Source organism: Cydia splendana, chromosome Z, assembly GCF_910591565.1.
Source record: "Cydia splendana chromosome Z, ilCydSple1.2, whole genome shotgun sequence".
Taxonomy (NCBI): Eukaryota; Metazoa; Arthropoda; class Insecta; order Lepidoptera; family Tortricidae; genus Cydia; species Cydia splendana.
In genome coordinates this window covers 36,888,297-36,904,981 of record NC_085987.1, presented here as the reverse complement: position 1 = coordinate 36,904,981, position 16,685 = coordinate 36,888,297, and the positions used below count along the sequence as shown (strand labels likewise).

General features: G+C 38.4%; 1 protein-coding gene across 1 annotated transcript in view; it reads left to right on the top strand.

Annotated features, from left to right (window-relative positions):
• LOC134803926 (uncharacterized) overlaps nucleotides 1-16,685 on the top strand; it is a 102,998-nt gene that overhangs the window by 40,210 nt on the left and 46,103 nt on the right. Inside the window, exons 11-13 of the mRNA XM_063776743.1 lie at nucleotides 266-451; nucleotides 987-1,075; nucleotides 5,915-6,116. Coding sequence (XP_063632813.1) covers nucleotides 266-451; nucleotides 987-1,075; nucleotides 5,915-6,116 — 477 coding nt within the window. The remainder of the gene's footprint in view (nucleotides 1-265; nucleotides 452-986; nucleotides 1,076-5,914; nucleotides 6,117-16,685) is intronic.

Sequence of the window (16,685 nt, the reverse complement as noted above, 5' to 3'; positions counted from 1 at the left end):
CGTCTGGATACGTTTTTAATGGACAAAGTAAAAGCTGTAACAGACAGGCGTACCGGACTGCGACCGGGGTCTGGTTTGTATATTTCTTTCTTGCTCTCACTTATAGCTGCGTTCTTAACGGACTTATTACGTACCCACTCTATCGGACATGAAACAAGCCTCGGATTGGATCAAAGTCGCGGTCCGGTACGTTTAGGTAGAAAAACTCCGCGAGCCCTTACAAAGCTCTGCCTTTTGCTAGTTATATGTTTGTTGTGGCTTTCAGGCGAGCAAAAGACAGCCGGGAACTTCGGGCCGGTTGCACCGCACCGTCACCGGCGAGTGGGTGTGGAGCGAGGAGGAGGACGAGGGCGAGCCGCACGAGTCCGATGACGAGTCGTCGCCCACGCCGGACCGGCGGCCCATGAACCGGCTCCAGCCGGCCGACTCTAGTGGGAGTGACTCCGAGGAGGTGAGGCCTAGTCTGTCACACAGGGGACGAACACGAACCGCACGGGTCAGGACGAGTCGTCGCCCGCGCCGAACCGGCGGCCTATGAACCGTCTCCAGCCGGCGGACTCTAGTGGGAGCGACTCCGAGGAGGTGAGGCCTAGTCTGTCACACAGGGGACGAACACGAACCGCACGGGTCAGGACGAGTCGTCGCCCGCGCCGAACCGGCGGCCTATGAACCGTCTCCAGCCGGCGGACTCTAGTGGGAGCGACTCCGAGGAGGTGAGGCCTAGTCTGTTACATACAGGAGACGAACACGAACCGCACGGGTCAGGACGAGTCGTCGCCCGCGCCGAACCGGCGGCCTATGACCCGTCTCCAGCCGGCGGACTCTAGTGGGAGCGACTCCGAGGAGGTGCGGCCTAGTCTGTCACATACAGGAGACGAACACGAACCGCACGGGTCAGGACGAGTCGTCGCCCGCGCCGAACCGGTAGTAATCTTGAGGATTTTCAGAGATGTAGTTATTAAAAGTATTGTACTTATCGCTTGCAGGAGGCCACGACGAAAGCGGCCACTTCGCCAGACGCGGCCACGGCCGCTACTGATGAACCGCCTACTATCAACCTCGTTTTAAGGCTAAGGTAAGCTTCAATTATTTATTTTATCATTGTAAGGTCCAACGTTACGATAAAAGTCGCTATTTTTCTCATAAACAGTATAGTTTTCATGAATGCACCTGTTAGATCAGGGCGTAAAAGGAAACTACGAGAAGTTCATACGAAGATATATATTGTCGAAACAATAAGCACTGATATATTCAGCAGCAAGGTCGAAAAGAATGTGACGGCATCACGCACGCGAACAAAAGCTGTATATTATTCAAACATTTAAACTTGTTCCACGTGCCTTCATGTACCCATACAACCATTTCCAGTCGCCGTTACGACGCGGTGTTGACACATCTTGTGTCGACACCGTCTGTTTCGGTCACAATTCCAGTCGCAGAGTCGTCGCCGTGTCGACACAGTTACCAGAAATGGGGAAGGGTCGACACATGACACAAAGTGACATAAAGTGTGGTCGCCGTGTGCACACATTGTTTCGGGTTTGCGACTACTTTATGCCAAAATCATTCGTTCATTCGTTCATTTTGTTCCTGTCAAATGGAAACTGTCAGATGGAAAAATACTTAAATAAAAATAAGTGACATTAATACGCCATCTCTAAAACGGATTACAAGACGTAATTATATATTGTTTGCATTTATATTACAATAGGACTAAAATTATTATGGGGAATTAAACTGCTCGAGTGATTTGATAAACTAAGTGTAATATAATCAACGCGCCACCACATTGTTTTAGTTTAGCCGGAAATTAAATTGTTTACTTCTCAGTGCCTGTGTTCATAACTATATTATTTGAAGCATTTTTAGTACTTCGATGCGTATACTATACTTAAATAACAGAAATAACGCTTTACATACTACGAAACTTGTTAATTATGATGTATAAATATGGTTTAAGGCTGAGAAATATTGCAGTCACAAAGTAGTTGCAATGTTTCGACTTTGTGTCGACTCTGTGTTGACACATGACACGCGCTGTCAAAAGTAATAACAAAGTTACTGGTATGTTACTGGATTTGCAAAATGGCTCCTTGTGTTGATTTGTTTCCAGATATTCTCAAAGTGTAAAAATGCCGTGGTCAGAGATGGGCATTAATCGATTAACTGTTTATTCGACTAATTAATGGAATAAAAAAAGTTAATTCTCAAATTTTAATCGCGATTAGTTTAGTCGACCTAACATAGATTGAAATTGAATTAATCTGAATATTAATCGAATAAATTATCGATTAAATCTCGATTGAAAGTTGACAGGGGGCCATTTTTGTACGTAAAAATAATAGAAATGTCTTGCATGCAGATGGTAGCAAAACACTTTGTCATAAAAGTCGAGATGGGTGTCGATATATAGGTTTTAGGGAGTGCCGATTTCGAAAATAATGACCATTTTGGAATCCGAAATGGCGGCCATGCACTGTGTCATAAAAGTCGTCATGGATGTCGTTTTATACGCTTTAGGGGGCCCCAATTTTGAAAATGATGACCATTTTGGAATCCAAAATGGCGGCCATGCACTATGCCATAAAAGTCGTCATGGGTGTCGTTTTATAGGTTTTAGGGGGCGCAGATTTCGAAAATGATAACCATTTTGGATTCCAAGATGGCGGCCATGCACTATGTCATAAAAGTCGTCATGGATGTCGTTTTATAGGTTTTAGGGGGCGCAAATTTCGAAAATGATAACATTTTCAATTTCAAAATGGCGGCAATGCACTATGTCATAAAAGTCGTCATGAATATCGTTTTATAGGTTTTAGGGGGCGCAGATTTCGAAAATGATGACTATTTTGGATTCCACTTTTATGACAAAATACGTAGCCGCCATCTTGGATTATAAAATGATCATCGTTTTCGAATTCTGCACTCCCTAAAACCTATAAATCGACATCCGTGACGACGCAAGTTATCTTTATTTTCAGATCTAACAAATTGCTACAGAATACAAACGACAAAAAAGAAGCGAGGAGGTAATGAAACAAGCAAAAACACAGATGATTCCTCGACGCAATTGGGTGATTCTTAAATTGTGTCCAGATTTTTTTTGTCATAAAAGTTTTTATTTTTCACATATTACTCTCACAAGTTCCGTGACATTTCGACCTTGTAATTTTTTAAGTAAATGTTTTTGTTTATCTATGAGGATCTCACTAGAATAGTATAATCAAGGTATGTTTATATTTGATGAATGAAATAGTAACGCAAAAAAAATATATATTTGTGTCTTATATTCCTGCCGAAGACTTTTATTTTACCTTTTCCTTCTACACAAGTTTGGCCAAGTAATAAGAATTTAGGGCTCTCAATTTTATTTTGACTTCTACAACAGTAAAGCTACGAGGCCATGTTTGGTATCGTTTTCGTATAAATTCGCAGTACCAAATTTAGTTAAGGTATCACATTGACACCATTCCGAAGTAAAAACATATAAACTTATTAAAATACTTTCTTTTAAACTCCTCTTCACGCTTAAACTGCTGAACAGTTTTAATTTAAATTTGGTACACATATATTTTGAGTCCCGAGACAGGATATAATAAGTTATCTCAAAAATCATCCTTTAAAGGTGTGAAATGAGGTGTAGGGGGGAATTCAGAATTGACTTCTTGAAGTTAATACTGTTTAAGTTTAGGTTTGAAGTCATGTTTTTTCATCATTTTTAACTAAATCAAAGATGTAGACCATCCCAAATTTCATATAAATCGGTTCAGCGGTTATTGATTTCCCGTACAAATTTCCACGCCACTTTTCACACCTTCAAAAGATGATTTTGGTTATAAGATCTATCCTATGTCCTGTTCCGGGACGCAAACTATTTCTATACCAAATTTCAACGAAATCGGTTCAGCGGTTAAGCGTCAAGAAGAGTTTCAAAAAAACCGGCCAAGTGCGAGTCGGACTCGCGTATTAAGGGTTCCGTACATTAAGTCCGACTCGCGCTTGACTGCACATTTCTAATAGGTTTTCCTGTCATCTATAGGTAAAGAACTATTTTGTGTATTCAGACGGACATACATACAGACGCACGAGTGATCCTATAAGGGTTCCGTTTTTTCCTTTTGAGGTACGGAACCCTAAAAAGATTTATTTTTATTTTGTGGAATGGTGTCAATGTGATATCTTAAATGGATTCAGCACCCCAGATTTATACGAAAACGATACCAAACACGGCCTAGTACCTTCACTGATATAGATATATCAAGATAAAATTGAGAGCCCTAAATAAACTTTCAAGAGCGGATATCTCAAAAACTATTCAACATATCGAAAAAAATCGGGCAAGTGCGAGTCGGACTCGCGCACGAAGGGTTCCGTACCATATAAAAAAAAACAAAAAAAACACGGTCACCCATCCAAGTACTGACCACTCCCGACGTTGCTTAACTTTGGTCAAAAATCACGTTTGTTGTATGGGAGCCCCATTTAAATCTTTATTTTATTCTGTTTTTAGTATTTGTTGTTATAGCGGCAACAGAAATACATCATCTGTGAAAATTTCAACTGTCTAGCTATCACGGTTCGTGAGATACAGCCTGGTGACAGACGGACGGACGGACGGACGGACGGACGGACGGACGGACGGACGGACGGACGGACGGACGGACGGACAGCGAAGTCTTAGTCTGTCTGCCGTTTTACCCTTTGGGTACGGAACCCTAAAAATTGACTGAATAAACTTGTAACAAATTACATTAACTTTCATTTTGTGGCCATGTCGCTGAGATGCATAGTTTCCGAGATATAATCGAAAAACGGGAAAATGGGACCTTCAAAGCCCCCTCTCTCCCCCCCCCCCCGCTCAAGGGCTACGGCCGGGGACTTTTGATATGTTCACCTCCTAACTTGTCAAACCGAGTTACGGAGTCAAAAATTGTGTTCCGAGCATTTCCCTCTACAACTATTGGAGCATTCGTTGCCTGACCTAAGTAGCTTATTGAATTTCTTTAAAAACTTTTCTGTAAAAGGTTGACGGGTGTTGGGTGTTTATATGGTTTCGGTCGATTATTATCATTTGCATTGCCCATGATGACTTACTAGAATTACGAGCACACGAGACACTAATACTAGTTTGACAAACCTTGGTTTTCAAGAGGTATTTTATATTGACATTTGCTGTCACAAATTTGCTGTCAGATTTAGTCGCAAACCGCACGCAAAGTGCACACAAATGTGTCGACACCTTGTTACGGAAAAGTGTAGACACGGCGACGACACTTTGTTTCGAAACAATTCTAGACACATTGTGTGGACTCTGTTACGACACATCTGACATTTAGTTACCACTTTGTGATTCTGCGACTGGAATGGTTATATGGGTAGTTACCTATAAAACAAGTTTCTTTCAGTTTACAAAGACACTTTCCAACACTGGAATGATGATCCCTTTTCTGGGGCTCAAAGTAACTCCATACCAAATTTCACTTTAATCGGTTCAGCGGTTTAAGCGTGAAGAGGTAACAGACAGACAGAGTTAATATCAATAGGGATAAAAGACAATCAAATAAAATGCCCCAATCCCAACTTAACTGTACTTAAATGTGTAAGGTCGGCGCTAGTGTTAAACGTTAATTAGGGTAATTCGCCAGTAACTGGCCACTGTTAGTAATTGGCCACCAAATGAATTCTATTCACCTATAAACAGAGTTCATTTTAGTATAAGGTTTCAATATCTGGCCAGCCTTCAATAACTGGCCAGCCTTCAATAACTAGCCGCCTTATACTAAAATGAATTCTGTTTATAGGTGAATAGAATTCATTTTTAGTTTAGGGCGGCCAGTGACTGTCGAATTATCCTACCTACCATAGTTGCAACAATTAATGGTAGCCTGAAAATAACATGAATAAATTTACACAGAAATTCCCGTCGCGAGCTGAACGACATACGGTTCGAGTTCGTGATGGGCAAGGACTCGGCGGAGGGCATCGCGGCGGAGCTGATCGGCGCCGGGCTGGTGGACCCGCGCGACTCCGTGCCCATCTCCACGCACCTGGAGAGCCTGCTCGACTCGCAGACGCCTCTCGCGCCTACCGCGCCCAAGACGGTCACATTCCACTTGGTGAGTTAACCATTTCAAACCTAATATTTAGATATTGCCACGCACATTGCAACTTCAATGAACCAGTGATTGTCAATCACTAAGGCTAAGTTCACACGGCGTTAATTTTTCCCATATACCGTATACGGCATATGTATAATGGCAACTTACAAAATCGATCACACGGCGTCTATGCAGGAAAGCCGTCTAGCCGTATGAACGATTTTGTAAGTTGCCATACAAATTTTGCCGTCACTACGGTATTCGATAAAATCCGGTATACGGTATACGGGTAAAATTAACGCCGTGTGAACCTAACGTAGATCGGGAATATTACGCAAGCCCGTCACTAACACAAACAGAAGGTCTACCACGAAACAAGGAAATCGAAATATCGTTATCTACCTCTCTATCACTCTTGCATTTTCGAGCGAGCCTTTTAAAAGACATGTCAAGATCGCTTACCTTCTTCCAAGTTCTTTCTAATGCTAAAAAAAACGAACTATAGCCGCGCGAGTTTTTCGAACTACCCGCACTTAGGGGTCATCCATTAATTACGTCACACGTTTAGGGGGTGGGAGGGGGTCAAGAAAATGTGACATATTGTGACATGGGGGAGGGGGAAGACACAAACTTTGTGACGTCACTTTAACTTCATCAGTAACCGAAATTTTTTTTTAAATTAAGTATTTTATTCGCTGTACATTTAAATAACAAGTTTTTAAAACGATAATCGTTTTTATTCTTTTAATTTTCTTTCCTAAGCAGTTTTGGGTTATAAAATTACTAATATTTATATCGTCAAAAATATTTTGATAAAATATTAATAATACTTAGGTACTTACTTAATTCGATTTGGCGATTTCGTAGAAAAAATGTGACGTCACACTAGGGGGGAGGGGTTTGCCAAATGTGACCAAATGTGACAAGGGGGGGGAGGGGTCAAAAAACCTAGAAATTTGTGTGACGTAATTAATGGATGACCCCTTAGTCTTGTTTATCAGACAAGACCAAGGTTGTATTAAGTCCCGTTGTGTAGTTTGATAATTCCATTGTTATTTTTAAACTGCCCTAAATAAGTTTAAGATATCATTTAAACCATTATAAGTTGCAGTTATGAATCATAACTTATGATATCAATCGAGTTCTACCTAGTCTTTAGGCATGCGTACGCGTATCAAAACCATTAGATGACATATTTTTCTTTTTTTTTTTCAGAATTCAGCCGTACCTAATGAACAATTTGATGACAAAACATTAATAGGATTCGCGCAGATATCGATAGTTGATTAGGATTTGTACAACAGGTTTGTAGTCGTAAATGCGCCACTAGTAGGAATTTAAAAATATATACTTTATAGTATGTACTTTAGCTACGTAAAGACAAGGTCATTTACATCGGAGCAAGAATCAAGTCAAAAACATCCGGATAGTGTTTTAAGTCTGTATCAGACATGTATTTATAATAGTTAGATATGTAATTCTCAGGAAAAATAGATACCACTTGGGGGTTGTGCACAAATCACGCGAGGTGTTTTCGGCTAATTTTTGACCCCCCCTCCCCCTTGGTGATATTTGGTGAGAACTTTGATTACCCCCCTCCCCCACATAACCTCACGTGTATTTTTTTGATTTTTTTTATCCGACCGGTCAAGGGCACGCACTCGAAAATTTCGTAAAATAGACTCGCTATTTTGATTTTAAGTGTGAAGTGAAAATTTGTGTTTGACGAAACCGAGAAAAAGTATTTTCCTACTCATGTGGTAGGTATTTTTTCTTAGTTTCGTTCACTGTAGAAAATACACGTGAGGTCTCCTTATACCCCCGACCCCTCTCCCCCCCGCTCCCAACGCTCCCCCCTATCGAACCTCGCCTGATTTGTGCACAAGCCCTTGTCTATAACACGCATAAAGTTGCTATTAAACATTCTACTGATTGACATGCCCATTATATCCAATAATTATTCATTTATTTGTTACGCTTGCTTCGGCGCCAGTGATCTTGACTGCATTGTATTTGTTTAAAAATAATGGTGCTAAGAGGGTTTGGAGGACGTAAATGCCTCGCGGTCTATGTATAGTGTACGTGTGATAGGGTATAGATTATATAATTATAAAAGTTCCAATCATGTATTATAATTTATTAAGTAGTATTATTTATATGACAAACACCAGTGTCTTGGTATTTAGCCAAAGATAAGAAAATAGTCGCCGAGAAGTTCAAACTTTAATTACAAAAAAGCCTTATTGGTTGAGTTGGTTGCCTTTTAATCAGAGGTTGGGGAGGGTGAGCTATTTGCCTTATAATTTGACATCTCTTACGTCATATTATAAGGCAAATAGTTCACCCTCGCCGACCTCTGCTTATAATATATTATGTAATCGAAGGCATACATTGGTGAAGTCAGATACGACTGACAGCCCGGCAACGGCTTTAGGTTTGGCAGAATTCATACAAGACGCTTTCCAAGTAACCCAGGGCAGGGTCGAAATTTTCAATTTCTGCGGACGTGAATTTCCATAACTCAGTCCTATATCCAAAAAACTTCAATAACAAGTCGACAAGTCAAAAAATGTTGCCAGCTGCAGTAAAATAGTGTTATCAAGTTATCATAGACCATTTCCCAAAGTCGGGTTAACGCATTCACTGCCAGGGGGCGTGGCCTAGGAACAAACTTGTATGACGGTGAACGCACATGTGCGTTGGGGGCAGTGAATGTGTTAAGTATCTCGTGTCTAATAATAATAAGCCTTGCTGGTCGCCGTAATTGGATGAAGAAACTCCGTTTGATTAACATGATTTCACTGTATTCTTTACCTATTCGGTCATACATGACACTTGTTACGTATTACGAACTATTCTGATAATATCAGACACTCACCACAACATATTATGTTGTGGTGAGTGTCGAAGTCAAATGACCGCAGCAGATTAAAATAAATATAGTGTATGAACGTTTAGAACTTTTTATCTGTGGATGTAGATATACTGGTACCTGTTGACTTTCCCACCTATATTTATAACATGAACGCTGCATATCGTAGGTATGTTTCATTTTTTTTTTTATAATACCGATGTAATGTTTAATACCTCATTCGTTTTTGTCAACGATTGACGAAACTCAATCGTATATGAAAACCACTGTAATAATCCAGTAACTTTGTCGAATTTTGTAACCTGGCTCTTTTGCGTCAAATCCGGTAGTACTGATTTTTTGCAGACTTATTTACGATGTTGGCCCAATGAATAATCCAAGTTTGTGACCTCGAGCGCCGAACGCAACTTTCTCGAAAATCGAAAAACCCGCAAAAATTTCGGTTTTCTTTTAGATTTGGGCGATTATAACCCTAATAGACTAATTTTTGATAGTACCTTTTCAGGGTGTTTTTAAAGTGGACAAAATTGGCTACAGTACGATACAAGAATTGTCTCTGTACATCTAATAGTTTCCGAGATAAAGCCTTTCAAAATTTATTTTTTTCGAACTTGTATTCATCAAACATCAAACATCAACATTCGTAGGCTAAGTAAGTGCAGTGAGTATGCACTTTTGTCTCAGGCGATGCCGCTTGGCACAATTGTTTCTAAGGTCATACAAAGCTGATTTGACCCGGTAGCCACGAGATCGTACCGTGCCTACCCCCCAAAAAAGGGGGGGAAAGGGTCGGCTCCCCAGGTGCAATCTAAGCTATATTTCTTCCTGCTCTGAGCAACTAGGGCAAGTTATATATCATCAGCGGTTTTTTTAGATTTTTGACAAAGTTGCGTTCGGAGCTCGAGGCCTCAAACTTGGATTATCATTGGGCCAACATCATAAACAAGTTTGCAAAAAATTAGAACTACCGGATTTAACGCAAACGCTAAATGTATTAAATTACTGTATTATAAATCCGATATCGGCAATTAAGAAGTAATTCGTTGCTGATGTTCCAAATAATACATATTGTATATGTCGGCGGCCGATCGTAAAATCCGGCAGATAATGAAATCTCTAGCCATATCGTGAGACGTGAAAATCATTGTCTCGATTACTGAGTTTACGCAGCCCCGCGAAGCGTTCTGGACAGTTTGCCTTTCGGACATTGGAAGCAACCAGCAACTAACGAACCTATCCTAACTATCAATTAAACATGTGACTACCGTCAAAACATGACGCAGGAACTTTATATATGATCGGCAGCCGACATATACACACTTGTATCCAAAATCAGGAGTGAATTAACAGGCATTTTACTTTTTTTTTACTCAGATTCATGTATAAATTCGAAATATAAGGAGCCACGTAAATCAAGGTAACTTAAATTCATAAAAAGTATACGATAACGAGGTAATATTATGAAATACACGCTCTGAACTGTCAGTTTTCTCTTTTTAATAAGTAATAATAATAAGTTTTAATTATTATGTATTATAATTTATGTCAGACAATGTTAGGTAGCATAAAAATTCAAAACGATTTATAGTTTAGCTAAGTTTATAATGAAAATTTTACGTTTTCTTCCGAATTTGGTAAGAATTAAAAACAGGCATATATATTTTGTATGCAAGCATCATTAGGTAACCAATATACACTTAAACACTAGTGACAGCGCCAAGTGGACCGTCAGCCATTAACAATAAAATCTGAAAGCCTCTGCAGCAAGCCCAAGGAAATCAGTGGGATACATACTACCGGACAAGGCCACTTTAACTTATATACCTAAATATCGGTAGGGAAAACACAAGTATATTAAGGACTAAAAACCTATAGACTCATTATAAATATTTACGCATTTTGTTTGTAGCATACTGACCAGCAGGGACACCATGATATTTTTGTTTCTGACACACATAGTTTACACTAAGAAAGCTTAAATGCGTATACATATTTTGTGTTTGTTACCAAAGTTTGATTCAGACACTGCGTTAACACTAACCGGCGTGGACTTTAATGTGAGACCAACAGACAATGTATAATTAACACCCTCATTATCTCAATTTAAATTTCGAAACAATTTCTTTGAAAGGTTAAAGCTAAAGATGGTCCTGTCAGGTTGTATTTACTCCAAAATTTGTTGACAAAGGCGTAGGCCTTAGGTCATAGCCTTGGGTCGGTGAGGGCCGCCGGATAGTTTAACAGGCTTCCGTAATCGGTCCACATGACCTGCATAAGTTGCGTAGATCTGACGTGGCGTGATGCTAGAATGTCACACGTGCCACTACGAACAAACGGTTGTAGGATGCTTATTGCAACAAAACTATTTATACTGATGGTAATTTTTGTACGGCAGTCTTTTATAAAACCAAGGGTCTGTTTTGTTAAGTGACCGTCTTTCCGTCACTGATAGTCCGGACGCCCCGTTTCGATCCATGCCATGCTAGAACTGCGGAGGGGAGGCGAAAGCACGAGTTCTTGAACTTATCGCTGCAGTGAGGGTTTTATTGTGCGGAAACAAACACTTTTTAAAAACCTATTAACCCCCGTTGGTCGCGGCAGTACGCTGATTGCTGTCACCGTACATAACGCTTCGCTTATCCCGTAGTTTTTTTTTTCTCTCATCGCAAAGTCAAAACACGTGAGGTCAGCGCGACGCTGAACACATGCAACCGAAATACTTTCTATTCGAGGGATTATCTTGCCCGGTCTTATAAAAGACTGCGTGTATGGATCAAAGTTTTATAAAAGTCATTAGTTAGATATTTAAACAGGAATAAGTAGTTTGTGTTAACATGGTAGTGTAGTTAAATATGTGTAAATGAATCTAGTCTGCTTTTAGCAGTGACGATATATATATTTTTGATTAGTGTCAGTGCATAAAAGCCCGCTAGGGAAAATTACCAATCACACTTCCACGATCACTAAACAAAGTATACAAACTTAAATTAAAATTAATGGCAGATGATTATTAACATTATCATCAATATCAATATTTTATTGGATCTGGTTCATTACATATTGTATTACTTTGCATAAAGCATGGGAAAATGTGTTGAAAACTGTACCTATTTATTTATTACTTATACTATTTTGTCGTAGCTTGATGCGTGAAATAGTCATTTTATCAATCAACTCTGTATAATTTAATATTTTAAAATTGTATACTTATTTATATAAAAAATCGAGCTAGAGTCTGCGGAAAGAGGAGTCGTGGAATGTAATCCAGTGAAATTGTAGAATTTCGTAACGTGGCTCTTCTGCGTCAAATCCGGTAGTTCTGATTTTTTGCAGACTTATTTATGATGTTGGCCCAATTAATAATCCAAGTTTGTGACCTTGAGCGCCGAACGCAACTTTGTCAAAATACGAAAAACCTGCGAAAATTTCGGTTTTTATTTAGTTTTGGGCGATTCTAACCCTAAAGGACTAGTTTCTGATAGTACCTTCTTTAGACGTTTTTAAAGAAGACTAAAGGACCATGGGCAGAAATGTCCCCACCCACCAACAGAAATGAAACATGTCTCATTTAATAGATCTTAGCAACCTGATGATTTTTTACTATGACGAGGATCGCCATATGTATGGGGTTTTCTTTGAAAACCGTGCTTTGTTTTTACATATTTTTTGCTCATTTCATTGAAAGTTTTTGTTTTTTTATTATACTAGTTGATTGATAAACAAGCATGCGGGGCTGCGTGATGGTAAACAGTCACCGCAGCCTATAGACGGATGTAACAACTCATGGTTATCACGTAATACGCGTTACCGACCATGTGACGTAAAGATCTTATGCCACAATACCCAGTAATTGCACTGCCATGTCTCACCCTTCAAACCGGAACACCGCCATGAAAACATAACTGCTTAGGGACAGAAAAAAACCCCATACATAGGGCGATTCTCGTCATAGTAAAAAATCATCAGTTTGCCAAGATCTATTAAATGAGACATGTTTCATTTCTGTTGGTGGGTGGGGACAGTGCCCATACAAATTTGCCCATGGTCCTTTGCTACAATACGAGATTAGAACTGTCTCTGTAGATTGAATCGTTTTCGAGATAAAGGCTTTCAAAATTTAGTTTTTTTTTGAAATTGAGCTCGTAAGCTAAGTGAGTGCAGTGAGTATGCACTTTTGACTCAGGCGATGCCGCTTGGCACGATTGTTCCTAAGGTATTCTTTAAAATTTATTCTTTGAAATTTAGTCTTCTTTAAAAACGTCTCAGGAAGGTACTATCAAAAACTAGTGCTTTAGGGTTAGAATCGCCCAAAACTAAACAAAAACCGAAATTTTCGCAGGTTTTTCGATTTTTGACAAAGTTGCGTTCGGCGCTCGAGGTCACCAACTTGGATTATTCATTGGACCAACATCATAAATAAGTCTGCAAAAAATCAGAACTACCGGATTTGACGCAAACGCTAAATGTATAATTTTACTGTATTAATGTATGGGGCCTAATACATTTCACGACTCTTCTCTTTCCGAACAGACTATCTAAACGCCGAAAAACAACGTTGCACACATTGTATTTTTGTATCACGTTAAAAATATTTTCTTGTGATTTGGATATATTCTACCCTATTTATATGACAACTGAAATAACCTATTTGTCACTCGACAAACAAGATCTCGTTTTAAAGATTTACTAAAACTACATCTCTAAACCGCACCAAACCACGAGGATAGTTGATAAATTAGTTGAGTAGTTTCGTGAATACGAGTAGGTATTCGTGCGAGCTGAGAATAATTATCGTTGGGTGACAAGCAAAAGTCACTAAGTACCACAAGTTCATAGCCATAGTGAACCATATTAGTACTAGAAGAAGGTCGATTATTGTTTAATATTCTTTTTTGTAATTAGTGACTTTTGCTTGTCCAATTAGTGACGTTATATCGTTAGTGGTAACCTATTTTATATAAAAGCAGAAATCGTATGTCACCTGTAAAGTTTCTATCTCGCGCACTTGAAAAAACAAGCGTCAGGCAGGCCTACACCTAAGAGATGTATATGTAGTAATCCAACAAGCCTAAATCTGAAAATATCTAGGGATGTAACTCGGTGATTGATATATAACAACACCAGCCGCAGTGAAAGTAATAAAACTGAAACCACGAAACTGCAATATTCTGTCGATTATAATTTGTAGCGGTAAAGTTATTTTTTACCCATTGTAGGTAGATGTACAGTTCGTAAATTCGTAGACTAAAATAGTTATTTACGATACACGTGCGGAAAAGAGGAATCTCGTCTCATGTCGATTTAAAACACTCCATTCGGTCGTGGTTTCATTTATCGCCACTCGTTTCGAATTACCTATTCGGACGTGTATCGTACAACAGTTTACGGTTGCGGTGCGGTACGCGGTACGGTTCGGTTATCCAGTACATATGGCCCTTTAAACTTTTGACATACGCACGAAAAGTGCTATTTTACGCACTAGTGCGGGAAAATTGGACCATATGTACCTACTGTAAACTTTTCGATACAGATGTGAAAGTATTCTAATTTATTGGTTGTTAATATTCTACGTGACAGATAAAGCGAGTGCGAGAGAAAATTAGTTAAAATTTACGACTCAACCTGGCGGCTGTTCATATTTCTTTCCCAATTACTTATGTATAAATACCGCCCAACCAATTTGCTCGCATTTAGCTTCAACGTGTACAATTATAAAATTTAGAGTCGGACCAAAAAAAGTCTGCAGCGGATTTGATAGCCCACGCTGTGCAAGTGTCATTAAATTTATACGTCATAATTTCATAGAAGTTTGACGTTTAAAATAACACTTGCACTGCGTGGGCTATCTAATCAGCTGCAGACTATTCTTGGTCTGACTCTATAAAACAATCAGATCCAAAAAGCGTGATTTTAATAAGTTTACGCATATAAAGGCCGTAACACACTATCGCACCGCACCGCGACCTTGGTACGTGGCACCCATAAGTGAGAGCGGGAAAGAGATATGTTTCTCGCTCTCACTTATGGGTGCGACGCACTAAGTTCGCGGTGCGGTGCGCGATACTGTGTTACGGCCTTAAGGTATCAGTCTGTTCGAGAAACGGAAAACGGTGAAAAATAGAGATAATACTCCTAAAAATACGTGTGACACCTCATTAGATTCGTAATGATATCTAGAAAAATGTATTCGAAGCGTGTATTAGCACACAAAAAATATCAAAAGTTATAAACAAAAAAAGGGGGGGAAAGTAGATTTTTTTTATTTCCCTAATATCTCAAAAAGTATTAATATTTAAGAAACCAAAATTGATATTATAAAAGAGGAGGATATTTCCAATCAAACATTCCATACTTGCAGAACTGTATCTCCATTATTTATACTTTTTATTCAACGCTGAACACAACCCTCCGCGCTTCATTTTCGAGAAACGCGCGCGGCGTGGGAAAACGATTACGTCACATTAAATATAATTTTAAAGATATTAAATATTGATTAAAAAATTTAAAAAAATTATGGTGTATTTAAAACATGTTAACAAATGTACTACTTGTATAAATTTATCTTAAAGTTATTTTTTCAATAAGTTATGCAAGTGTTAATCAACAAAATTTTCTCGAACATCTTCTTTATTGAAAACGAAAAATTTTTTATAAATAACTATTGTAAAATCTTGTCGCTTTCTAGAGCCCTTCTCATATACATGCTTAATAAGATCACATTATAAAAGTTTTAATAAAGTTAATACTTTGCTTAAAATAAGTTTTAGAATAACATAGAAAATTTACGAAAAACGAAAAATCAAGGTAAAGTTGTAAAATATAAAACAATATTATAACCAAATTATAAATTTTTTCAGAACTTTTATAACGTGATCTTATTAAGCATGTATATGAGACGGGCTCTAGAAAGCGAGGAAATTATACAATAATTATTTATACATTTTTCTTTCGTTTTCAATAAAGAAGGAATTTCGAGAAAATTTTGTTCACTAACAATTGCCTCACTTGTTGAAAAAATTACTTTAAGATAAATTTCTACAAGTATTACATTTGTTGACATGTTTTAAATATACCATATTTTTTTTACGTTATCAATGAATATTTAATACTTTTAAAATTATATTTAATGTTACGTAATCGGCTTTTTACGCCGCGCGCGTTTCCTGAAAATGAGGCGCGGAGGGCTGTGTTCAGCGTTGAATAAAAAGTGTAAATAATGGAGATACAGTTCTGGAAGTGTGGCATGTTTGATTGGAAATATCCTCCTCTTTTATAATATTAATTTTGGTTTCTTTACTATTAATACGTTTTGAAATATTTGGGAAATAAGAAAAATTTACTTTTTTCTCCTTTTTTTTGTTATAACTTTTGTAATTTTTTGTATGCTAATACACGCTTCGAATACATTTTTCTAGACATCATTACGAATCTAATCATCATCATTACGTGTGATACCTACACGTATTTTTAGGAGTATTATCTCTATTTTTCACCGTTTTCCGTTTCTCGAACAGACTAATCAGTGTGCATTCCATTTCACGGACTGTATGTTTACCTACTTCTCAGAAAATCAATTTCACATACGTAATGTAGTTAAGTTTATTGTATTATTAGTTAACAGATTTATCTTTAATAATAATTTTATTATGCCATAGTTAAAGCATAGCCTACTTTTGTACTGCTTTTTTGCTAGATCCGCTTATTTTGTGGAGCGA